At 42.3% G+C, this 25,957-nt stretch overlaps 2 protein-coding genes across 12 annotated transcripts in view; one reads left to right on the top strand and one right to left on the bottom strand.

Annotated features, from left to right (window-relative positions):
* The first annotated feature begins 299 nt into the window (after positions 1-299).
* Positions 300-17,577, top strand: tgm1l5 (transglutaminase 1 like 5). The gene is made up of 13 exons (XM_077218312.1): positions 300-360; positions 462-653; positions 771-1,022; positions 9,222-9,340; positions 10,289-10,396; positions 10,537-10,714; positions 11,445-11,583; positions 13,445-13,637; positions 13,812-13,965; positions 14,583-14,849; positions 16,144-16,304; positions 16,385-16,521; positions 17,368-17,577. Exons 1-13 carry the CDS (start codon positions 300-302, stop codon positions 17,510-17,512), a joined length of 2,106 nt encoding a protein of 701 aa, XP_077074427.1. The 3' UTR covers positions 17,513-17,577.
* Positions 17,578-18,578: 1,001 nt separating this feature from the next.
* nhsa (Nance-Horan syndrome a (congenital cataracts and dental anomalies)) overlaps positions 18,579-25,957 on the bottom strand; it is a 108,083-nt gene continuing 100,704 nt past the window's right edge. For 9 of the 11 annotated variants that reach the window (XM_077218576.1, XM_077218579.1, XM_077218577.1 and 6 more), the window contains 3 exons: positions 23,026-25,878; positions 22,800-22,923; positions 18,579-22,097 (listed from right to left, as the gene is read on the bottom strand). In XM_077218576.1, the coding sequence (XP_077074691.1) occupies positions 21,488-22,097; positions 22,800-22,923; positions 23,026-25,878 (3,587 nt within the window). In that variant the 3' untranslated portion in view covers positions 18,579-21,487. The remainder of the gene's footprint in view (positions 22,098-22,799; positions 22,924-23,025; positions 25,879-25,957) is intronic. The other 2 variants (XR_013198336.1, XR_013198337.1) reach the window with 1 other exon arrangement.

Below are 25,957 nucleotides of genomic sequence, written 5' to 3'. Positions count from 1 at the left end.
TAATTTTGTAAATGCATGCTCAGAAACGTCTAATCAGGGTCGGGTCACCATGATTTCACTAAGTAAGACATATTTTATTGATCCTAGAACAACATTCCTATCTGAAAATGTATTCCTAACTAACCCTACCCATAACTTATCCATAAAATCACAGGGAAATGATAGGTGAATAACACTGATGCAGATGCACCTAACTGGTTTTAATCCTAAACTTGATATGAACTGTAAACTTGTCCCTAAAATCTGCCTGGTTGGTTGAAATATTGTTCCAGGATCAGCAAATATGTTGATCCAGGATCATGTTGTACTTGATGAAAGCACGTTCACCTCAGGCTCACATGAACCTGAAACCATATACAGGTTTTCTCAAGAAAGATATCACCAAAATTAAATTTTAAAAAGATATGAATCCTAATGTTTTAGTTTGTCATGCTAAGCTTTCCTTATGTCTAATTGTTTAGATGCAGTACTGCAGGTACGATCTATTGATCTCATCAGGACCAGGAAAGGACAGAATCGACAGGAGCATCACACAGATGGTTTCTTTAGCAGTCATCTCATCGTCCGTAGAGGACAGTGTTTCCAAATGTCTATTGAACTGTCCAGACCTTTTGTTCCAAACAGAGACCAACTTCAGCTGGAGCTGAGACTTGGTCAGTCATGGCTTTACTGTACTTACTGTTGCAAACGATGATCCTGTTTACACCTGCCATACAAACCGTCTTGTATCACCTGATAAAAAATGATTCTTGTATGTGTGTGTTTTGCAGGTAACGACATACCCGTACACAGGGGCAGTTTTGTAATTGTTCCATTAGTGTCGGAATTCAAGAAAGATGCCTGGGAGGTAAAGATTGTTGAACAGGCGAAGACCACAATCAGACTGTCAGTTTACTCCCTTCCAAACGCTTGTATTGGACGATACAAACTCACTGTGGTTACAAACTGCCCGGCGGGAAAGGCCACTTCACCAGACACACCTGAAAAGGACATTTACATGCTGTTCAACCCCTGGTGCAAAGGTATTATTTGAAGAGAGAGAAAATAAGTACCTAAAACTAACACACACACATTTTATGATTTTGGGCTGTCCCAGACAAAAGATGACCAATCATGGCGATTTCTGTGGTCGTTACAAACAAAAAAATAGTTTTTGAGTGCATATGATAGGCCTGCGCAGTCTTCGCGTACATATGATACGAACTTTATGGCGTGTAAAGCGCACACACTCCCCACCCCTAATCCTAACCAAGGCCAAAATGGCACGAGAAATAACATTCGTGGCATAGACACGCACTTTCATGAGATTGTGTTGCCTAAACGGTGGTCGTATCATAGCCTGCAGTGAGAGAGATTCAGACGCCCGTTGTCATGGCCTTGCGCCCAAAGATAGCCTGTGATCATTTTCTGTCAGTGTCAGACATTTAGCATGATCATCTCACAGTGTTTGCTAGCCAATAAAAATGCAACATGAAATGCCATATTGATCAACGTGTCATGGTGCAATAACTTAAAAACTTCTTTCCTCAAGCTTCATTTGCAAAATTGGCATGCCATGTTGGCCTCTTTTACCTAGCCATATTCTCCTCTTTGCTTCCTGTATTTTCAGCACACATAAAAATCACAATTGCCAAAGTGTGATTGATTTTGCTCTATTTGTTTACCGTTAGCACATGCTGATGACATCTAGTTCTTACAACTTACTTGCGTCGTAGCCTACGATTCAATAGGTATCATCATCGTAGTCTCTACATCGTACCCAAGTTTATTAGATCCATGTCGTACGGTTTGATTTGCAATCTTATTGCCGAAATCGCAGAGTCTGTAGCAGGCATAAGACAATTTGACTGAATCATGAAATAACAGAATTAACTTGTTTGTTACGTGCTTAAAGATGATGATTGCGCAACATTTACGTGAGATACTGTTGCCATGTGTGCGAGGAGCAGAAACGTCCTGGTTGCGTATGCAACCCACCGTTCCCTGAAGGAGGGAACGGAGGACGTAGTCGACGCGACTGAAATGGGATCACGCTAGGGAGCCTATCATCTTCGAGTACTATTGAACGAGCCAATGTAATTGGCGTGCGTGATTCGCATCACACACTCCGCCCCCGCGGCGCGGGTATAAATACGGAAGTGGATGCACGCACTAGTTGCTTTTCGCTGAGGAGCCGAGAGTAACCCGGGGTCAGCGGTGGTCCAGCGGTAGTGGCAAGGGGACTACGTCCTCCGTTCCCTCCTTCAGGGAACGGTGGGTTGCATACGCAACCAGGACGTTCCCTTTCAGTCGATAACGTCGGACGTAGTCGACGCGACTGAAATGGGATCAACCATTGAACACGCCACTAACGCTGCCACCTTCCAGTGCCTAAACCAAAGCCTCCTGATGCCCCCGCAAACTTAAGGCGGGGAAGGACAGGGCTTAGGCCAGGGAAGTCACTGCTGTTCCTACAGGACCACTGGGAAAGCGTTCCCCGTACGTTGGAAGGAAGGGACGCTGCGGAAGCCACATCCAACCCGAGGGAGGAAATGTGGAGAATACACATATGAACTGGGCGGAAACCGGGCAGTCTAACATATGGAATGTCACTGGGGTGGCTCCAGCCTAAGACGGGGGGAGAGACACCGGACAGTGACGGCAGAGAGACTCTGCCGAGGGAAGACACGGGCTCACCGCAGGGAGCCGTATCGTGGAAGAATACACATATGGGGTCACCGAAGGGACCGCAACATATGGACCCAGCCTAACACAGGTTCCACACTGCTTACGAGTGGTAGGCCTAACACCAGACGTTCCGCACGTCCGACGTCGGAGGGGTGTGGAGGAACTCAACAGGGTTCAATTTTAAGGGAACTCAACTGGAGTAGAAAGGCGCACGTATCCAGTCCATAGGAGGGGAATGGCGCAGCAAGCCGACACTTGAACCGGGCTCACGGTGAAACTGGCTTCATGAGAAGGGAGCCCACGGGAAGCAGCGGTTCAACTAGGTGTCGTCCAGCCCCCAACCCTAGAATCTGTTTAGCAAAGTATATCGTCAACGCCCAGGCGGAGCACTTTACACTCATCATAGAGGAGCTCAACACCTAAGTGGACATGTTGCATCTCGGATCTTTGCCGAAATGAAGGCAAGCACTAAGTGCAACTTTGCATGGAAACAGCCTTCCCTCTCTGCTGAATTCCAACAGATATTTGAAGAGCTGGTCTGAGGTCTATGACTTGCATTCTGTACACGTCCAAGCGAATCGGACAGAGAAGCCAGGGCTGGATCTGCCTCCTCCAGGGCAGCGCTTGCAGGCTCACCACCTGCTCCTATTACGGGAGAGGTAGGAACCTTGGGCACAATCCGAGCCGGGGTCTCAGCTTGTGAGAGTTAGCCGGCCCAGACTCCAGGCACAATACGTTGACCGAAAGCGAGCAAGTCCCTACCCTCTAGTAGAGACCACGCGAGCAGGAGAACTGATATAACAGAATTTTTAACTCACTACCCGCAGTGGCTCAGGGGCGGTCTCTGCAGTGCAGTCGCACCAGGGACAAGGCCCAAGAGGATAAAGAGGGACACAAGGATTTACAAGACCTTGCTCCTCAGGAACCTGACGATCAGAACGTGCTTCTGCATACTTCTGCAACACGATGAGCGTCGTTTAAACACCGAGGCAACATCATTTTGAGGGTGATTTAGGAAAACAGCCTACTGCAACCCATTTTGCAGGAAAGAGAGCACTGAAGTGATCGAAAGCTTTCAGGATCTCCTCAGGGGAGAAGACGCACTCAACGACTAGGTTCCACTTCTAAAGGCGTAAGCACACTACCCAATTCTAGGGGGTGCTCGCAGAAGTGATGGTAACTAACACATGTTCTTGTGATAGCCACCTGAACCTCCGCGTTCGGATGTAAGACCGCCCGGAATCTCCGGGGGAAGAACGCGTGTGCCATCGTGCCCCGTCCCCGAATCCAGGGGAAGTCAGGAAGGCTGTTGAAGGGAACCAGGTCTAGTTGGGCCAATGAGGGGCAACTATGAAGACCTGTTCCTCTCCTGACATGGCACGTAGGTGCAAGTGACGGGCGCAAAAGACAGGAGCATTGCTCAACACAACATGTGAAGATCCCTGGGCTTCAGGAGCATTTTCTGCTCAGCACTTGGGTGTGACAAGTTCACTGAGCTTCAGGAGCATTCCTACTCAACACCTGAGTGTGATAAACTCACCGAGCTTCAGGAGCATTTCTGCTCAACACTTGAGTACGAAGAACCTCACTGAGCGACAGGAGCATTTCAGCACTTGAGTGTGACAAGTTCACTGAGCTTCAGGAGCATTACTGCTCAACACCTGAGTGTGATAAACTCACTGAGCTTCAGGAGCATTTCTGCTCAACACTTGAGTGCGAGGAACTTCACTGAGCACCAGGAGCATTTCTGCTCAGCACTGCGTGTGATGAATTCACTGAGCTACCTGTGATGGACTCACTGAGCTACAGGAGCATTGCTGCTCAACACCAGAGTGCGATGAACTTCACTGAGTTTCAGGAGCAAATCTGCTCAACATGAAGAGTGATGATTTCACTGACTTGCAGGCGCAAGGCGACCATGAGTCGCAGTCACTTTTAGAAGGCTCACTGGGGTTAAACGCATTTCTGCGGGCCCCTGGGGCCGCTGAGTCCCAGTGTTTGTCCAAGGGTAGTCCGCTCGGTTTACCCAAACACTGGCGGAAAAATAAAACCGGGGGGGCAATTGAGCGGCCCCGGAATGGTCATGACCCAGCCGGACCCAGGGGATGGAGTCTCCACTTGCCCTGGCTATAACTGTCGTGAGGCTCGATGGCGGCACGATTGAGTAAGCGGGAGGAGTGGAATAAGGCGCCCTCAGAAGCGTCTGACTCCAAGGAGGAGGTGACGGGTGAGTTTGTGACATGCAGGGGAAGCTTGCGCAACGGTCGCAATGTCTAACAACTCGAGGCACGAATGCCCGTGTAGTCGGGGGTCGCCCAGGCCCCCGTTAAAACACGCCCTTTGTACATGGCCCCTCTGTTGAAGAGGGTTTGGCAGCAGACCGGGATGAACTATAGTCACACAGGGTGAGCTGCTCTGCCACGGTCACCTCGGGACTCGATCGTGAAGCTAGCGCTGAAGCGGTCACATATGGAGGGAGCCAAAGGCTGCGACTACCATATACCCCAGGAGCCTCTGAAAGTTCTTTCAGTGGGACCCTTTCTCACTTCAACACCAGCTGAACACATTCTCATTGGAGAGACATGTTGGACCGAGTACCTCTCCAAAACTAGAAAAGAGATACTCAGCCCGTGGGCGAGATTACTCTCTTCCAGTTGACCTGAAGACCCAACGGGCTCTGGAGCACTCGAGGGGAAGGACACTGTACTGATACTCCACCCTTAGACGCAACACACAGGATGGCCTGCGGTGCGGGAGGTAGAGATCTGAAGCACATGTCTTTCAGGTCAAAGCTGCAGACCAATCTTGGGCCAAGATGGTCACGACCCACCACCTAGTAGCACGAAGAACGAGTTTACAACTGGCCTTCGTACCGGCTGGAGGAGCGGCTATATCAAATCCTTCGCCAGCAGGATAAGATAAGCACGCACAAGTCAGGAGCACTGCTCAACACTCGGTGTGATGAATATCACTGAATTTTCAGGAGCACGTCTGCTCAACACCTAATGTGATGACTATCACTGACTTGAGCGGGGTAGCCGAGCCTGAGGTGGGGCAGCAAAGTAGAGAGAGTGGTGTTAGTGTGCTGTGCAACACTTACCTGTCTCCACAAGCGGCAGGGGGCGCGTGAGAAGGCGGATGACCGGGTCCTCGAACGCACCAAGCTGCCTGCTGGCGACCAAGGGGGAGCTGAGGGGTGTAAGGCTATACAGGGTCACACCCGCCAGACTGGCCCTCTTGGGACCCAGGAACAGATGAAATTGCTCTCTCTTTGAAGTGTGGGTACCGCTTGCTCCGCTTTTTTTTTTTTTTTTTTTTTAGGGAGCCAGCGGCGGAACAGACACACACACAAACAAAGGCTCCACCCGGCCCTCACCCGGGGGGAGGGAGTGATCGTGCCACTCCAAGAGCATCTCATCCATTCCTGGGCGGCCCGCTCCGGAATGCTTTCGCTGTCGCTTGCCACCTGGCTTGGCAGCGCCTGGAGCGGGCTGGGCGTCTCTACTGCGGCCGGCTCCCTGCTGAGGCCTGGGTGGAGGCTGCTGCGGAGGGCCAGCAGGAGCGGCGGCCGGAGAACGCCCACGGCGACGAGCAGGCGGAGGAGCTGCCACCGGCGGCGGGTGGAGGCAGCAGCTGGCCACCGGGGCAGGATGTGCCGGATGACCTCCGTCTGCGCTTGAGCGGCAGAGAACTGTTTGATGCAGTTCTCCACCGCGTCGCCGACCAGCCCAACCTGGGAAATTGGGGAGACCAGGAACCGAACCTTGTCCGCATCCGCCATACCAACCAGGCTGAGCCAACGAAGGCGCTACTGGACCACCAAGGTGGACATCGCCAGACCGATCACGCACGCTACGACACCCGTACCCCGGAGGGTGAGGTCGGATGCAGTGCGGTGCTCACCTATGAGCGCACGGTCTGGATTACCCTCGTGCATGCCATGGGTGCCCTAGCCTGCAGCAACGCCATGGCACGCAAGAGGAAGGGGCTTGCCCACAGGCTTTGTAAGCTCTGCCCGTCGGAACGGACGAAACTCACAGGCCTTAGGGGGGAGACGAGGATCCCCCCAAAAGGCAGCGGCCGCCGGACACAGGTGCACCTGTGTCGACAGACCGCTCCAATGGAGGGACACCTCGCAACCCTTCACCGTTCCTCCATCAAGGGTAATGAGGGGGAAAAGCTATTCAGGCAGTTTCTGGCAGAGAAAGATGCTGTTCACCACCTGATAAGCTCTCCATGCATTTCGGGAAAGAAAGGCACTGGGGCGGCGAGCTGAGAACCAGCGCGGCCCGCCCCAAGATACCAAACTCCAGATTCCAACCGAGACTGAACGGGACACGGTGGAGGTTCCACTCGAGCCCGGCAGCCTCGGCGGCCCGTTTCAGCATAGCTGATAATTCTGGATCCGGCTCGGGCAACATTGAACTCCCGGAGGGAGACAATGCAGCCGAGTCATCATCTCCAGAAGTCAGCTCACCCTCTGATGCTGCAATCGGCGTCCTGTCCTCCAGGGGAGCCCCGAGTGAAACCGCTGGCCCACCCATTACAGATGGACCAGCAGACAACACAGGAGGCTCCAGTGGTTGCAGTGGAAGGGAGGAGTGAGGAGCCCACAGGGAATGGTTACCGGGCGGGACATCCAACACTATCCTCCGGTCACCCATCCCACACAGCACCCGAGGGTGGGGCATGGTAATGGGGACTCGCTCTCCGCGAACGAAGGCGAGTCTCGCCCTCCACACTGCGACAGTCATGTTCCCACAGTGAAAACATGAGCTGTCCACAAAAGCTGTCTCAGCGTGCTGTAAGCCAAACACGTGACACAACAGTTGTGACCATCAGAGAGAGACAGGGAACGACCGCACCCAGAAACGCACGGGCGGAATGACATCTTGAAAAAGACGCAAACGCACCCGTGTTGCTCTTTCAGAAAATAGGACCGTCACCAGTGCCGGAGCACACAGGGAAATGACCGCGGCAACACTGAACAGAGAACTGAAACAGTGAAGCACTCACTTTTCCGCCCTCTAACCAGCCATCAACACACACAAACATTTAGAAATTTGTTGCTGTTAAAACAGCAGTTGAGAGCTCAAAGCTCGCGATCACCGCTGCACTCGCGCTGTAGAACACCAGCACTGGGAGAGTCTTCCTGAAGAACACCGACACACTCGCTCGTTGTAGACAACAGCACTCTCAGAGACATCAAACGATCGGCTCCGAAGCGAAAGGCAACTAGTGCGTGCATCCACTTCCGTATTTATACCCGCGCCGCGGGGGCGGAGTGTGTGATGCGAATCACGCACGCCAATTACATTGGCTCGTTCAATAGTACTCGAAGATGATAGGCTCCCTAGCGTGATCCCATTTCAGTCGCGTCGACTACGTCCGACGTTATCGACTGAAAGGGAACAACCAGGAAGAGGAAGACCAGAATTAACGCTGAAAACGTTTTAATTGAAAAGGTGTAAATTACCTTACAAAACACATTAAAAATGTAAAAGAAAAACGAATAATCAGAGAACCAAGAAAACAAGAGTGTCGCCAAATCGATGAAATAATCAAAACATAATTCCATATTTAACCCAAACCTCTAAAATTAGCCTACCAAAAGAAAAGTGCAGAAACAAACCCCAAATTTTCAACGTAGCCTAGCTAGCCCAGGGATGGACAACTCCGGTTCTGGAGGGCCACTGTCCTGCAGAGTTTAGCTCCAAACCTGACAAAAACTCTTTTTTAGCAATCCTGAAAACATTGATTAGCTTGTTCAGGTGTGTTTAAGGGTTGGAGCTAAACTCTGCAGGACAGTGGCACTCCAGGACCGGAGTTGCCCATCCCTGGCCTAGACTATAAGCCGCCTTAAACTACGCTGACTAAAAAAAAAGAAATACAGTGGATGGCGATCACTCTCCAACTAACTAACAAAAAAACAATGCTATCTACCGTTGTCTTTGAAGATTATAGAGGCCAACGATCATTAGAACACGAAATCAGGAAACACAAACGAAAATTAAATCTAAATGCTCCATGGTTATGCTACTGCAGACAACTCACCGCGTTCGAATTAGATTAACTGTGTTTAACCCAGTGATCGGTCACACGCACACAATGCACTTAATACGATTTTTTAAGTGATCTAGACTAGCACTGAAACACTGCATTCTCTCAGAACAATGAGATAATACGTCAGCAATAACAAATCCCGAAAGAGTGTTAATCGCAAAACCACTGCTTAAACATAAACATAAACATAAACGTGATCATGGTTCAGCTCAAGTTATAGGTGTTGACTGAGATCTGGCGCTGATCTCCTCACTCCTTGTCAATGGGCCTTTTAAACCAGTGGAACGTCAGGTCTGATGTGTGAGGTCGTGAGGTCACGTATCTGATGGACTGCCAATGATCACAACCTAAGAATAACGAATAGAAACAATTAGAAACAAAAGCACAAAAGACAAAGAGAAAAATAAACAAACACGTGGAACTTACAGTAACATGTTGATGAAGCTAATCCTTTGAAATGTCAACTTTCTCTCTCTTTCTGTTCTTAACAGACGACTCTGTGTACATGAATGATGAAGCTGAGAGGACTGAATATGTACTGAATAATATGGGCAAACTGTACTATGGAACGGAACAACAGATTGGAACCAGAACCTGGAATTTTGGTCAGGTAAAATTTCATATTTTAAAAATGGAATCTTTTCATCAGTTGTTTAAATGTATCAGTAAAATGTAGGTTTCCTGTAATTATCTGGTTATTTTTCAAGAATTCTCATCATCATTCTAGGAATTTTCATGTTCAATTAATTTTTACAATCGTAAACTAACATTACTTGCAGTTTTGTGTGTGAAAACTTAAGAATGTTTTCAAATGGCTGATTTTAGGAACTATTCTTAATTATTCTTAATACTGTTCAGCTAATCAGTTTTTTTTAATATTTCAAATGAAAATGTATTTGACTTGTTGTAAGAATGTTTGTTTTATCCTTCCTGGAGCTCAGAAAGTAGAGCATTGCATTAACAATGGCAAGGGTTTGGTACCCAGAGAATGAATTATTTGCAAAAAACACTGTAAACAATTATATGATCAATATGTTATGAAAACATATGTTTTTACATTGCTTTTACTCATCAAAATAAGTTAAGCAGTTTCCAACTTTTTTTGAATGCATATAAGTTATACAAGATTCAACTATTTTTTTAAAGTCAGCTTAATGTAATTGAAGTTGAAATTACTTAAACATCCAAGTTGATTTTACTTACAAATTTAAGGTAGCAACTTTTCTTTACAGTGTAGCTCGTAATCTGAATAAAAGTGGCTGCCAAATGCGTAAAAGATGAATTTAACAGTGGATCAATACAAGCTGATTATTTGAAACATTGAATCATGGTTGTAGAATAGTTCTCCGACTTTAGAGGTAAAAATGGAAAAACGTTCTGAGACCCAAAAATGTAGAACATCCTGTTGAGATGCATTTTATAGATATTTCACTTTAGACATCTGAGCCATGCATGAAGTAGAAAACCTATTTTGCATTATTTTCAAGACAACATTTCTAACTTTTATTTTCTGCAATGTGCTTGTTTTAATCTCCAACCTTTGATCTGTGATTCTTAGTTTGATGAAGGAGTCTTGGCGGCGTGTTTCTTTGTGTTGGAGAAGAGTGGCAGTCCTTGCTCAGGATGGGGAGACCCTGTTAACATAGTCAGAGTGGTGTCTGCCATGGTAGGTCTTGACTCTTGACTCTCTTTTTACCAACATTGCTCTGTTGTTGTGTAAGGACGACTGATAAGGTCTTCAGTTCTGGGATGATCAATGAATCGTGATGACGTGAAGCAGATAACATCATTTTGTCAATGTGTCAGGTTAATTCCAACGACGATCAAGGTGTGCTGATGGGTAACTGGCAAAATACCTATGAGGGAGGACTTTCTCCAACAGCCTGGAGTGGAAGCAGTGCCATACTGAAACAATACCACAACAGTAAAGGAATACCTGTCAAATATGGACAGTGCTGGGTCTTTGCTGGAGTCACCAACACACGTAATATTTTATTGAGCATTATTGACAATGATACAGTAGGCCTATAATAGGGGCCTAAAACTTAACATGAGGATAGAACCAGCTTTCCTACAAGTGCTTATACTGTTGTCTAACATAGAATGTGAAGCATTGCAATTGAGCTAAATAAAAAGAAGATTCTTTAATAAAATCATATCTAGCAATTCTGCATAGTACCAAAAGGTTAATTGAATTGAATGAACATCGTTTAGTAAAGAAATATAATCAAAGTGTTGTAGCCTACACCTTTAAAAGAGGCCCTGTTTACACTTAGCATTAACATGTGATCATGACACAATGTTTATCCATTTAAAGTTGCTTCTGTATCTAGAAAACAGATCATTGGATATATTTTCCCCATTAGCGATGTACAAGGCCTACAATTAATGAAAAAAAGTGCAATCAGGCCTACACACCTCCAGCTAACAAAAATATGTTCTATTATAGTCAGGACTCCCGCTGAACTGAAGGATAATAGGCCTACGTGGGTTGGTTTTAAAAACCTGACGGAAGCGCGGGACTGATCAGGATCAGGATCAGGACAGGCAGATCAGAACGAATTCCATTCACTAACGAGTTTACATTGTCTTTTTCGCATATCAACATCCAGATACAAATCGCACTTTTACGCTAAATGGAAACGGGACCAGAGAGGTTGTGAAATATGAGATCTCGGGCACTTTGTTAAAGTTTCTCTCTTTTTTTCTCTCAGTGTTTCGGTGTTTTGGCATTCCCACACGTCCAGTCTCAAACTTCAGTTCTGCTCATGACACTGACAGTTCCTTGACAACAGATGTTTATTTAGACGAGAATCTTGAAGAAATTAAATGCCTTAACCGGGATTCAATCTGGTAAGGTCTTTGTATTCACGTGTTATCTATCGTCGCGATGCATTTTATATATTGAATTCGGTTTTATTTTCTATTTTTTCATTTTAAGTATAGTTAAATTGAAGTAGTTTGATTTTGTTAAGATCGCCTAATTGTATTATTTTCGACATTTTTAAATGTTTATTTTGGTAGGCCTACATCAATTTAAACTACATTAGAATGGGAAAATTGTGGCAACTAGCTGCAATAAAATAAGTTTAACGTTTTTTATATTTTATTTGTATTTGTACTTGCATTACTACCCATTTCCCTTTTTCCATGATACTGCAGTGTGTCATGCAAGTGCAGGACGCCAGGAAGTAGGCTATTTGTGATTGTAGTTGTAGGTTCATTATTGTTTTAATAATTTGACAAAAAAGGAATAGTTCGCCCAAAAATGAAAATTTCCCCATAATTTACTCGCCCTCAATCCTTCCTATTTTATGAGTTTCTTCTTTCAGTCAAACACAATCTGAGTTATATTAAACAACATCTATGCTTTGTAATGACATTGAATAGGACCCAAGTTTTTGAAGCTCCAAAAAGCTCATCCATCTATCATAAAAGTAATCCATATGACTCCAGTGGCTTAATAAATGCCTTCTGAAGCAAAGCGATGGGTTTTTGTTAGAAAAATATCCATATTGCTTTATAAACTAAAATCTCTCTGGCTTCCAGCAAGAGCCCTACGCACATTCACGAGAGAATCGAAACTAGGTCACTATTGTAAGGGGTGTACAGTTAAAGACCCAGAACCAGATATGAAGAATGAAGACCCAGAGTCAGAATTATAAAAAATTAAAGAAAATATTTACTGAAGATAGTTTGCAGTTTCATCAGCAGAAGTCAGCTTCAATACTCGCACAGGAGTTCGTAGGCCGCCCCGCTTACAGTTACAAAGATCACAGCAGTTATACGATTTCCAAGGTCTAAGCTACGTCATTGCTTACAGGATGAATGATTCTCATTGGCTATGAAATAGATAAACACAGTAATTTTCCACACATATACAGATAGACTGAAGCATATCTCCATCGATTATGCAGCTGAAGTTAGGCACGTCATGACCTTCCAGGTCGCAGATTTGTGTTGCTGGGCGCCAGCATGTCCAGAACAACAACTCTGTCAATCTCCAATAATGCCAGTGGTTCCTTAACCTGTAACCAAGAAGACTAACACACACACCGACACACAGCTTTTACAAGGTTGGATTTGGCCAGGCTCTCACTATAAACAGGAGAGTCCTCTCAAAACATCAAGATAATGCGTTCTTTCTCTCAAGGATAGCTAAACTTTAGTCTAACTGGAAAGAAAGGCTTTAACAAAGAAATGGCCCCTTAAACGATTGGCTTCAATGACCCCTATATGTTTAAACACATTGAAGACCTTTCTCAAACACAAAACAAGTCCCTATTTCATTTCTGGAAGCTGTGTTAAATAAGCAAGCACTGCATTCAGATATGAAATACAGACATTAAAGAATACAAGAAAAGAACATTTCAGTAATCACACTGGTAACTTATATAAATAAAGTAAAATCTCCAGAGAAGTCATTCAATTCATTTGATATTTAGAAGGAAAAATATTGATTAATACCTTAATTATATTCAATCATTACATATACATTGAAGCAGCAGTGGATTCCAATCCACCCCCTTCACTATTCAATGCCATTACAAAGCTGGGAAAAGCCACGAAATATAATTTGATATAACTCAGATAATGGTCGGCTGAAAAAAGAAAGTCATATACACCTGGGATAGCTTGAGGGTGAGTATATTATGGGATAGTTTTCTTTTCGGTGAGCTATTCCTTTAAAGTTGCTGCTTTTCTCTCTATGTAGGAACTTCCATGTGTGGAATGAGGCCTGGATGGCTCGTCCCGACCTGCCATCTGGTTTTGGAGGTTGGCAGGTGGTTGATTCCACTCCACAGGAGACCAGCCAGGGCGTCTTCCGCTGCGGCCCAACATCTGTTGCTGCGATTCGCAGTGGACAGACCTTCCTAAAATATGACACGGGCTTCGTTTTCGCTGAAGTATGCTAATTACTTTCCTGTAATTTCAGATTCCATTATAAAGAGTTTCATATTTAATGATATCTAATGTTTTATGAGCATATCCGCCTCATATTTCTATCTGTCGCACATAAGCTCACCACAAAGATTTATAATATGGTGTGCTAGTACTAAATATTTGGCTCTGTGTTGTAGGTGAACAGCGATAAAGTCTACTGGCAGCGCAAAACTAACGGGACCTTCGATGTGATTCGGGTTGACAAGAGCGCAGTGGGTCACTGCATCAGCACCAAAGATGTTGGCTCAGACAAACGTGTGGATATCACACACCTCTACAAACATCCAGAAGGTGAAAATCCACTTTAAATAATGACGTGACAGTTGTGATAAGGTTTGCACTTACACGACAAAAACTTTTAGATGCTTTTGAAATGCTTAATTTTAAAAATACATAATTATTTTATAATCAAAATATTTTTTTATTGTACAAAAAAATTGACATTTTCACCTCTAAAATATATATATACTGTGTGTGTATATATATATAAATTAAATTGGTGGCGTGGCGTGTCGCTAGCCAAATGCCTCGTCATCTAATTAGTGACGCGCATGAATGGATGAAAATTGAAAATTCCAATTTGGTCTCTGTCTCTCTCTCTCTCTCTCTCTCTCTCTCTCTCTTTATATATATTTATATATATACGTATATATGTATATGTATTGAAAAACTTTTATGTTAGATGTGATTAATCATGATTATTTGATTTGACAGCACTAAAATAAAGCATTGTAAAAATTCAAAAAACATTAGTAACATTTAGTAACATGACTGATGAATTTGCACATGGTTTGTCTTTTAGCATATTAAAAACACAACATGGACATATAAACAACATAAAAACAACAGGGGGACTTTAAATGTGCTTGTAATTATCCCTGCCCTCTCGTTTCCACGTCATTGATCAGGTTCTTCGGAGGAGCGCACCGCTGTGGAAACGGCCTGTAGCTTCGGCTCCAAGCGATCCGTCTACTCTCCCACCAGTGCCAGTGATGTGACTGTTGACGTGTCCATGAAGGGGGATGGACCATGTGTTGGTCAGGATGCTGAGATGTCCATCCTTCTGAAGAACACCAGCAGCGCTCCTCGCAGTGTTGATCTCTACAGCCAGGTGACAGCCAACAAGATGGTCCTGAAGAAGGACCAGACCAGTGTTGAGCTCAAGCCCCATGAGGGTAAGAGATGATGATCTCATCAGCAGAACAACACATGAGCATTTGTGATACTTACAGTGCTCACGGATGCCTATTTTCCACAAGTTAGTATGGTTCTTTAGGGTGTTCATGTAAAGTTTGTAATATACTTTGGTTAAAATTCCTCAGTGGTTGTATAAAACCCTTTTTACCTCCTCAAAAACAGCTCTGTTCACTGTGACCCGTTTTGGTGCATGTCTCTTTAAAATGATAATGAGCAACTGCTCACCACACCCCTTTCTTCCATGGGGGGTGTCGAATGGCTGAGGGCAGAATTATGCTAATACGGGACAGTCCGTCAATGGTCGTGGGTGGAGCATGAGCTTCAGACATCATAGAGCTCAGAAAATCCAAAAGCCTGATTATTGACTGTTTAGTTAAAAAAGGAGTGAATGGATTTTTTTCATTGTATGGTGGTTGTGTCCACACACTGCAAAGACATATTTATAAGCAAACATCATATCAAAGTAAATTTTGCATCCGATGACCCCTTTAACAATTGTTAGTCATTTTTTGGTAATTGAAATAAAGCTGAAACACAAATATTAGATGAAACACTTCAACTTAAATGAAAATTACAACTGCAATAACACTGAATTAAATATGTATATATATATACGTTGTTATATACATGTTGTTATATACATGTTATATAAAAACAGAAAATATAAAAATACAAGCTAATTAAACACAGTAAATACTATAGAAGTTTAATAATATTAAAATAACACTGGTATTGTTGTCTACTTGTAAATAAGATGAAACCAAATTAATTATATTTTAATTCAATTTAATTCAATAATTCATATGGTACTTGTAACCAAATATTGTTATTATGATTATTAATATGGTAACACTTTAATATATTAATACAATACAATTACCATTAATGTGACCATTGTGTTCATACAATATACATTTTAGATAAGCTTAAATGAAAATTAACTGAAATAATTTTAAACTGAAGTACTAAAATTACAACTGCAATAACAGGTAATTAAACCTATATTAAAATATTTTAAAACACAAATTACTAAAACAAAAAGTTACATAAAAATGCAAAATATAAAAATGAAAGTAATAAATTCAATAATAGTATAGAATATAAATAAAAAATTCCTATAAATAATACTAAAATAAATTAGCACTGGTATAGAACTTGTAAATAAGACAAAACGGTCTTACTATGGTAGTTGTAACCAATTGTTCTTATTAATATAGTCCATTTTAAATGGTGATGTGTATTTGGAGTGTCATGAATGTTTTGGCTGTGTAGTGCGGTCTCTGGAGTGGATCCTGCACTATGACGTCTATAAGGAGAAGCTGCTGGGTCAGTCGGCTCTGGTGCTCACTCTCTCGGGACGGGTCACTGAGACCAAACAAACTCTGGCCAAACAGTTCAGCTTCAGACTGCGCACACCAGACCTCATCATCGCTGTGAGTTTCAATGACTGATGATATTACCCAGCTGGCGATGTTGCATTAATGCGGTGTGTGTGTTTTATTTTCTCTCTCAGCCTGTATCTGACGCTGTAGTGGGCAGAGAGCTGAAAGTCAAGATCAAATTCCAGAACCCGCTGCCCTGTGTGCTGAAGAGCGTCATATTCCGGATCGAGGGACTGGGAATGCAGCACGTCAAAACCGTTCACTACGGGTAAGACGTTCAGTTGCAATGACTGAATCAAATTGTTTTCTGATGAAGTGGTTTTTAACAATCAATGTTCACAATGATTTTGCTGGTTCAAAAAATAAAGGTTAGGATACACATTGTACTTACTCAAATAAGTACTGAGTAATATTAATGAATATTAATATTTTTATTAATTTACTGTTTATTACAATAGAAAGCACACATTTAAATTTAGATTAGTTTTACAATCCTTCATTGTCTTGCGGCTTGTGAGTATATCAGTATTAAGACATCATGTTTTACTGGTTTCTCTGATTTAAACTTCAATAGCAAAAAATGATTTCCGAAGTATTATTCATTTTTGTGAATTAGTTAACCAAAGTCTGTTTCAGCTGATTAATTAAGAACTCTGGATCATACTAAATACCAATATACATCAATATACATCAATACTACCAAAATACCAATATACATCAATACTAAATACCAATATACATTAGTGGCCAAAAGTAAAGTCAGTAGAACATACTTGATTTTATTTGACTGTACAACTTCAATTAAACCCTCAAAATATGAGGACAATTATTTATATTTTTTAAATATGAGGGAAGAACAGAACACTTAAGTTGGTTAAGGTATTTATCCAACAACTATGTAATATGCTGATAAATTATGTAACACATGTTTCATACTATTTTATAAAAAGTGAGGATGACATCACTTGGCCACTACTATATCTATATGTGTATATATATATATATATATATATATATATATATATATATATATATATATATATATACACACACACACACACACACACCCACACACACAGTATATCAAATAACTATCTTTCATCCTTTCTCTCAGTGATATCGCAGGCCAAGCCACAATGAGTCTGACAGAGACATTAGTTCCCAAACGCTCCGGCTCACAGAAGCTTCTAGCAACACTTGACTGTCCTCAGCTCACTCAGGTGCATGGAGTCGCAAACATCTTGGTCAAAGACCGCTGAGAAACCTTGACTTCATCTACTGAGTACAAACATTTACATTCTCTAGACAATGATAACTACACTGAGGCTTCCAGGTGCATATTATCATGGATTTTTAGAGAAAGTGTCAATGTTTTACTGTCACATAAAAATTATTACCTTGTATAAGATATTATACCTATGGGCAATATTCGTCCCACTTGTACAATAGGTTTGGGTTTGAAGGTTCAGCTGGTTAGCAGATCCCAGTTAGTCTCTGCCGGTAGATCTGTACCAAACTATAAATGCAAAAACAAAATAACTCCTGTTGTTGTTGTTTTTTTTTGGTCACACAAATCATACTATCAATAGTCATACTCATTCTTTCAATACATTTACACTTAACGTGGTAACACTTTAATTAAAGCCTCTATGTATAATGCATTATAGGCGTTCATAATTAATGCTATAATGCATTGCATCCTTTCATAAATAATTGTAATCAAAGTTAAAATGCATTATAATATGCAGATTCCTTGTTACATCTGAAATTGGTGGTTTGTCATGTTTTAATGCATTACTTTCTAAAGGTGTGTACAATGAATACATAAGTATTATAATGTATTATAACTGTGGTTACAATTATTCAAGAGAACATACATTGCATTTTAATTAATACTTTTAGAATGTATTATATATAAAGACTTTAAGTGTTACTGCAAGGTTAAACATTAAAATTCTTTCCCCATCACTGGTGCGCCTCGAGCCGAGGGTGTAACCTGTAACACCTGTCTTTACTAATGACCAAAACCACAGGAATTAACACATTAGTGGGTTACAAGGCTCACAGAACTAAAACATGTAGTAAAAAGTTTCAAAACTGAAAACTACAAACACACCTGTCAAAGTGGGGCATGTAAGAGCAGCTTCTTAACACTTCATTAACAAAATGCCTTTCATTTTCTTCCTCAACTTCTCAAACTCACTATTGAAGCCACTGCATTTTTGAGTTTTATTTTAACTGTTTAAATGTGGAATGATTTACCAGACTTTGATTAATTCAGCATATTCACCCGTCTTGATAAATGAACATTTACACACACACACGTTTAGGTGTTTAAAGCAGTCACATTTATTGGCCTCTTCTATGCACATTTACTAAACAGCCAGACAAGCTGGCAAACGGTTTTCGAGACATTTTACAATGGGACTTTCCACAAAGTTGACTAAAAAATAAATACAAGACTCAAAAGTGTTGCACAGATCAAAAATATACAAAGGCTTATAATTAATGTAAACTTTGAAAACATTTTACATAAGAAACACCCAGGAAACAATTTTAAAAGGTATTATATTTACAAAATTGTACAAAAAAAAAGAAGAAAAAACATTAGTTGCTTGAAGACTTTAGTCTAGTACCAGGAGAGACGTCACATAACTGTATTCATTACAGTGTTTGTCCAACTCTGAAATCCTTTGGTACACAAATCTTTGCATGTTACCATTCACCAAGCATGCTTTAAAGATATTAGATTTTTTTCTCAACTCATAACTGATTGTGTTAACTATTCCTGTTTAAATAGCCTTAGGTACAGCAATAGACAATGTGAAAACCTTCACAAACATACTACATCAGTGCAAATTTTAAGGTTAGACTTTAAAATGTTGGAATGGTAGCTTACAAAATCGTTTACCTGTCTTAGAGATGGATAGTGATGGAAGTCTTAAGATTGCTTAGATTTGTAGTTGTGTTATTCCCTTTGTATAACATCTTTACCTAAAGCTAGATAGTTGCGGGTAGCTGTTAGTGATTAAATAGCTGAAGACAGCTCAAATACTTGGTCCTGTAAAGGATCCAAAGACTGAATCTCACACCAATAGCAAGGTAAGTCGCAAAAACACCAGGCGGTCAATGGTACAAAGGAGAGAAATGCCAAATACAACACTGGACATCATTAGGTCTCAAAGGTTCATTAACACGGTAGCTTATGTCATTAGTATTTTTTATATTATTTATGAGTGGTTTTATTTTCTGTGTTAGATTAATCTCTTTTAAAACCAGTGTTTTCCCAATAAAGCTTAACCTCTGCAAGCAAAAGTCCATAAATAAATCTGCAGGCATAAATTGATCAAAGCCCAATATTTCATAGACACTAGTTAACTCTTACACTTTCGTACCAAAATTAAAAGCATGAGGTGAGTCTTGGAAACTGATTTAAAAAACGATAACCAAAACAGTAGTGCAAATCCATGTTCAATCTTTTTTACAACCTCTCTTCTTTGATTCGCACCATTTTCAGCACATCCTCATATGCACAGATTTACTGATCCAGCAAAGAAATATTGCCTATGTATAGTCTTAAATAGGCAACATTTCTTTGCTGGATCAGTAAATCTAAGATGCAAACCCCTCTTACTGCAGACTTGCTCTGTCTCAGTCTGACGTGACTCTACATCTCTGTAGTCTTTCTTTGGATATTTTTTATTGTCTGTGCTACTTGTTTTCCATCAGTGTCTAGGACGATACCCAACTTAAAGTCCTTCTAGTAACTTTCCTCATTGCCCTCTCAACATCGCAAATTCAAACCTAAAGCAACACAAACTGCAAAAGCCTCCTGACCAAAAGCACTTTCACTACACACTTCTACAAACTTCTACTTGTCCTTCTACACATTATTCTGCCATAGTCCATTTTACTACATATAACTGTCTTTGAAAAAGATTGTCAACAGTGTTTCGATCTGATATATTAGGAAAAAAACTGATCATATTTGACATACTGATGATGCAAATTCATTGATGCTCTCAAAAAAGTATGTACCAATATCGGCTCCGCTCTGAAGTTTTATTGCATGCAGTGAAGTCGATCTATTAAAGTTAAATATATAAAAGCTACAACCACTGCGATAGAGGCATAATTTCAAGTTGGCTGTAAAAAGCTTGCACAGTATTAGTCCTGCTTTGTGGGTCAGTGATCAATAACCAAAAAACGTCACTTTACAATGCGAAGAATCAGTAATATATGAGAAACGATTGGTACGGTATTCACAGAATACATCTAGAGCCTGTGTTGTTAGCTGTTGTTGTTTTTCTTATCATTGATATAGAAACAATGGGTTTATTTATTTATTTATTTTTTAAGAAATTTGCTTAAAAAATATAAATATTGAATGGAAGGGAAGAATCATGTTGTCATTCAATTGTTTTAAAATTAGATGTCGCATTAAAGTCTTTCAATATCTTAAAAATGCCAAAAGAGACAATTTTCCAGATCGTAAATCTCATTAAAATACATTTTTAAAAAATCCTATTCTATTTGTAGATATTTATTTTTGTCTCTTTTTCTTTTGTGGCTTTTTATAAGATTTCTCAAAAATTTCTGATATTTTCTCAGTACCAAAAGAAGTGCAAAATAGTGGTTGGCCATCAGGATAATCCAACTCCGCTACATTTCTTGCCCAATATGATCCAGTTGCTGGCTAACTCAGAAGTACTTAGCCCATTTATGCTACAGCTATCTATACAAAAGGCCACTCTTTGATTGTCCCAAGCTGTTTGCCATAAACAGTATGTGTTTAAGGTACAAGAAAGATTTCCATTCTTTTAATTAACATCTTCTGGACCCATTTTCACAATTACCCCTGTACAGTACTGTTTCTAGACAATGCTAAATGTCTGTGAAAAAAAGTATCCATGAATAATTACAAAGTGATGAAATTTTAGCATCTAGTTTTCTCCACTCTCATTCTCAAATGAATGGTACACAAACAAAGCATTTACATAAAATAAATATGCTCATGGAAGTTATTGGAACACCACCACTGAAACCATCATCAGAATGATTTGTTCTTTTTGATACAAAAGGGTACAGACACTATGTAGTTTGTCTATGGTTTAGGGTCTTCTTAAGAACAGATACTTAAAAAATATATAGCATGCCAAGAGCCCAGCATTATTGACTTAATGTCAAAGATTGTGTCTAGACTTTGTTGATGCTCAAATTCTAAGATGCATTTTTCAGGAGGACCGGTCATCATGTGGACTTCCATCTGAGTTTTCTGTTTCCCCTTCTGATATGGCCTGCATGGGAGCAGTGTACAGCCGACTGCGTGTACTGTAGCGGCTACTATTTGCAGCTGGTGGCATCCTTGACCGGCCTTGTCTAGATGAGGCAGATGTGGGAAAAGCTTTTGTGGAGAAGCCCTCAGAATACGATTTTGGAAAGGGGCTGTGAATTTGCTCATGATTTCCCTCTGGAAACTGCTGTTGTAAAGGAGAAAGTGGCTCCTCAAGTGGTCTAGAACCCTCCATCAGGAGCTCACCGGGGCTTTTGGGCGCAATTGGGCTCTTTAGGATCTCCGTAGCTGACATGCGATAACTGGAGTCGGACCGACTTCCCTTTTTCAACAACAGCAATTTGAACTCTTCATTTGAGGTACTGGACTTTTTGGCACTCCTATAAATTGGACCCGGGGTTCGCTGAGATTGAATAGATGGACTTGCAGGCACGTTTGGGGTGCTTGGCGAAGTTGCAGGATTAGTTGCAGAGCCATTCCCAGCGACAATGGCTGAACGGCTCCGCACTGATTCTCCAGAATCTTTCCTGCCCAGCATTTTTCGTTTTGACCTGAGATGGAAAAACACAAATAAGAGGCAATAAGAATTTTTGGATTCTTTACTGGATTTTTAATTCATTGGCAGAATTTTCCGGCTTTTGATGTTTTCACTGTTATTCGGTAGGGGGCGCTATTAGGCATCTTCTGAAAGAGTACTGAATCTATAGATCAAAACACAAGCGAAGATGAAGCAGAAACAAGCATAAAGCATATGTAAACAGATGCATAAAATAACGCAATCGTTGACAATAAACAGCATATAAATCAAAACTGCCTAATGTCCCCGTATGAAATGTCGACCCAGGACAAGCTATAGGACAGTCCAAGCATTAGGAGAGCTGATGGACTTGATCTGCTCAATACTGTTTTGATCATCATTCTGAATCCGATCAAGGTATAGTCTTTGAAAAAAAATTAGATTTTCTCAAAATGTTTTTTTTATCAAACTTTCCCACATTCAAGTGTTGATAAAACAGAATACATGGAGCTAGAATAAAACAGGTTTTTGTTTAAAAGCAGAGGGTCTGTTTCTTTTGATAAATTGTAAGTTCAGATATTTATACAACAAAATATACTGGGGGCCATGAAACTTTTGTGAAAATTATCAAAAGTGCTGGTGCTGGGAAGCAACGTTTTTCAAAAACGCTGGCGGGGTAGGAGTTAATATTTTTTTTCTGATCATCAAAAAAATATATACCAAACTTGAAACACACCTGTGAATCATGGCAAAGAGATCCTCTGTTGTGCGACTTTTACTTGGTGAAAGAAAAACGCTATCATCCTCAGATTTGGATTCGTCTGTCAGAGGGGACACTGTTGGATCGCTTGGTGTGGACTCTGAAATAGAAACTCTGAAACTCATTCCAATTCAAAATGTCTGAAATATTAAAGAACATGGCAGCTACTTTACATATTAATGGAAATATTATACAAACATACCTCTGCTAAAATAGTCTTCTGTGTCTGGTGTTGACCCTTCCTCTACATGTTCCTGTGAGGCACTTCTGGTTGGAACACCTGATGTTACAGATTCTTCTCCAGCACCGCTAATTGGAAAAGCTTGCAATGTCTCTGATCTTTGCTTGACAATATCAGGCACTTGGTCAAGAATATCTGACCTCTTTGCTAGAGCATTCTGACCGGGGCTTCCCTCGTTTGGCTCAGATCTTAATGCCTGGTTTTGCTCTACTTCCAGACTACTCTGGGGAAAGAAACTATTTGAGGTGCTCACCTTTTCTGCAACTTCTCGAGAATTCCCCAATGTCAGTTCATCCATGTTCTCCTCATCAGACTGGGCCTTAAAAGCAGTCATGCTCAAAAGAGGGGACGGGGCTAATCGGTCATATCTATTTCTTGAACCAAAATGGCTTGCTATATTCTTACCAGCTAGTCCGTCTACTGGGGTAAACAGTGATTCACAATTGTCCTGAGAGGAAGGTTCTGTGAGAAGGGGTCTATAGGGTGGAGGTTTCCTAGTTTCATGGGGTTTATTGTGAGTAGGTGGGGTGATGATAGTCACAGTGGGACACTTAGGCCTAGTGGCAGTGTCAGTGCTAAGTCGATCGTAGCTCCCTTCTCCAGATTTGCCAACTGAACGTAGCTGAACTGAACGAAGAACTGTAGGAGTGATGGCCAAAGGACTAGGGATTGCCAGCTCATCAGTTGAAAGACTCTCACGCTTGGTTTCTGATGAAACTGCCGTCTTGTGTTTGCTCTGGTGCAGGATGTGCATCTGTTTTTTGTGAATTGAAGGCTTGCTGACATTGGGAAGGGCACTTAGGTTAAGGTGGGTGGGAGGAATGATAGGCAATTCAAGGTCGCTTTTGGATGAGTACTGCTGCAAAGAAGCAAGTGAGGACTTCCTTTCTGGGACTTTGGGTTTCCTCTTGCCACCAGGAGGGGACATTGGGTGAGCGTTCGGGAAGAAAGCCGATGGAAGAGAAGATGTTGGTGTCTCCGACTGGCTTGAGTAGCCACTGGAAGGTGATGCTAGACCCACCAGCTTTTCTGGTGAAGGCAATCTAAATTCGCTTTCCACCGATGGTAGTGAAGGAGTGGTGGCCCTAGATCCTGACTGGGAGGTCTGGGATTCTGAGCTCTCCTGTGATTTAATGCATTCAATGACAGTGGTACCCGTAGCTGTGCTGGAATTTGATAATGATCTGTAAGGATCATTGGATTTCAAGTCATTAAGAAGCCAGAGATCTGCATAGTCTGACTGGACAGCTCCCTCATCCTTGAAGGAATGTGTTTCTGTGGAGCCAAACAAAGCGACTTCTGGAATCTCTGTAGAACTCTCAACACCCCAAGCCCCCAGTGGCTCCTCACTCTCCAGCTGACTCGAGGAGCCTCCGTTTAATCCCACATGCTGAGTTCTCTCCCTGGAAGACGTTGATTTGTTCTGACCACCAGCAATCTTTGGTTCGTTCTTGTCAGTGGGAGGTCCACCATGGCTGCTTATTGTCCTCAAGGATGAGCTACGTTTTGGCGGGGATGGCTTCACCTTTGGTTTCCTTAGAGAGAGACTATTTCTCCCAAGTGTATTTGTTTGATGTCCATATTCTGCCTGCTGCTGGTCTACAGATGCATAGTTATAAGTGAAGCTTTTGCTACCTTTAAGACCACAGTCAAAGTGCATGGAGGTATAGTAGCCCTCTGCATCTACAGAATAGTGTGAGGCGGTGTCTGCCTTTTCAGAAGGTGGCCTTTCTGTTAAACTTTCAAAAGTGGCTATGCTAGCAAAACTGGGACATTCTAGGATGTTCTCTGCCCTAGAGTGCTCAGGACTGAAGTCCGGCTGGCAAGGCATGTTGTGCCTGTAGAGGGGATAGCTCCACTCACCCTCACTGGCAGTGCTGACTCCAGCATCATCAAGCATGTCAGTTGCAGTGGAAGTGAATGAACCTGTCCTATGGCTACGGAGGCCTTGCGATCGGTCTCCAGGATAAGGATCAATAATGAAGCATGTGGAATCATCATTAGTATTAGTAGCTGCATTCAACGATAGCTCTGAATCACAGTGGGATGATCCGGTGAGTGGGGGTGAGGCTGCAGGTGGAATGGTCTCTGATGTCTGGGAGGGACATGTAGAACTACTACCACTCCAGTTGCCACTTGAGGACTGGTGATCTTCCTTGTGGTCCATCTGGCTAGTCAGCACACCAGCATTGGAAACGGAGTGAATGGGGCTACTGAACGTATCAGAACTTGACGAAATCTCACAGCTACCCATGTCAGCTTTACGAGGCAGACGGGATCGACCCCTCTCCATCCAGTCATGCTCTGTAGTTCCAGCATGTTGCTTGAATTTCAAACTGTTATGCTGGCCCTCTGGGATTGCCTGGTCATCAGTGCTTTCTTCATCATCTTTTAGAATATGTTCCCCTGGGACTGGTAGGAAGTCCTCTGCCTCAAATGGGGAAAGTTCTTCCTCATCCTCATCATCATCTTCATCACTGTCATCATGACCTTCATCCACCAGTCGCCCTCCCTCACGCGGGAGGCTTCGGGAACGCAGACGGGAGCCTACTGAGGCGGTGAACATTGTGTCAGAGTTGTCAGGCAGAGAAGATATGTTCCCCGTGGAATGGGACAGTGACACAGTCACACCCTGCCCCCTTTGTGCTCTGATCCGTCTACGTGAGGGTGCAGCCCCAACAATCAGCAATTCTTCTGTCTGGCAACCAGAGTCCTTAGTGTTGAGGCGAGAGAGCGTGAGATCCTCTTGAAAAAGTTCAGGGTTGGTGTGGACTATCACAGTACGTTCTCTGGCCACTGGAGACTCGTCAGAATCTAAAAAGTGATGAAAGATGTTTTTAGTAACACATTTTATTTTTGTGACATTTGCTATCATCACATTTAAATACAATTA

Source organism: Siphateles boraxobius, unplaced genomic scaffold (genome assembly GCF_051911475.1).
Source record: "Siphateles boraxobius isolate OS27281-9 unplaced genomic scaffold, OSU_SipBor_1 77, whole genome shotgun sequence".
NCBI classification, from domain to species: domain Eukaryota; kingdom Metazoa; phylum Chordata; class Actinopteri; order Cypriniformes; family Leuciscidae; genus Siphateles; species Siphateles boraxobius.
The sequence above is the reverse complement of the archived record's forward strand: the minus strand, read 5'-3'. Positions and strand labels throughout refer to the sequence as shown.

Excerpts from the sequence above, each read along its gene's own strand:
- tgm1l5 (XM_077218312.1), top strand. The coding sequence starts at position 300 with ATGTTGTACTTGATGAAAGCACGTTCACCTCAGGCTCACATGAACCTG. Across the intron at positions 1,023-9,221 it reads GTTCAACCCCTGGTGCAAAG|ACGACTCTGTGTACATGAAT; the intron begins GTATTATTTGAA and ends TGTTCTTAACAG. Across the intron at positions 9,341-10,288 it reads GAACCTGGAATTTTGGTCAG|TTTGATGAAGGAGTCTTGGC; the intron begins GTAAAATTTCAT and ends TGTGATTCTTAG.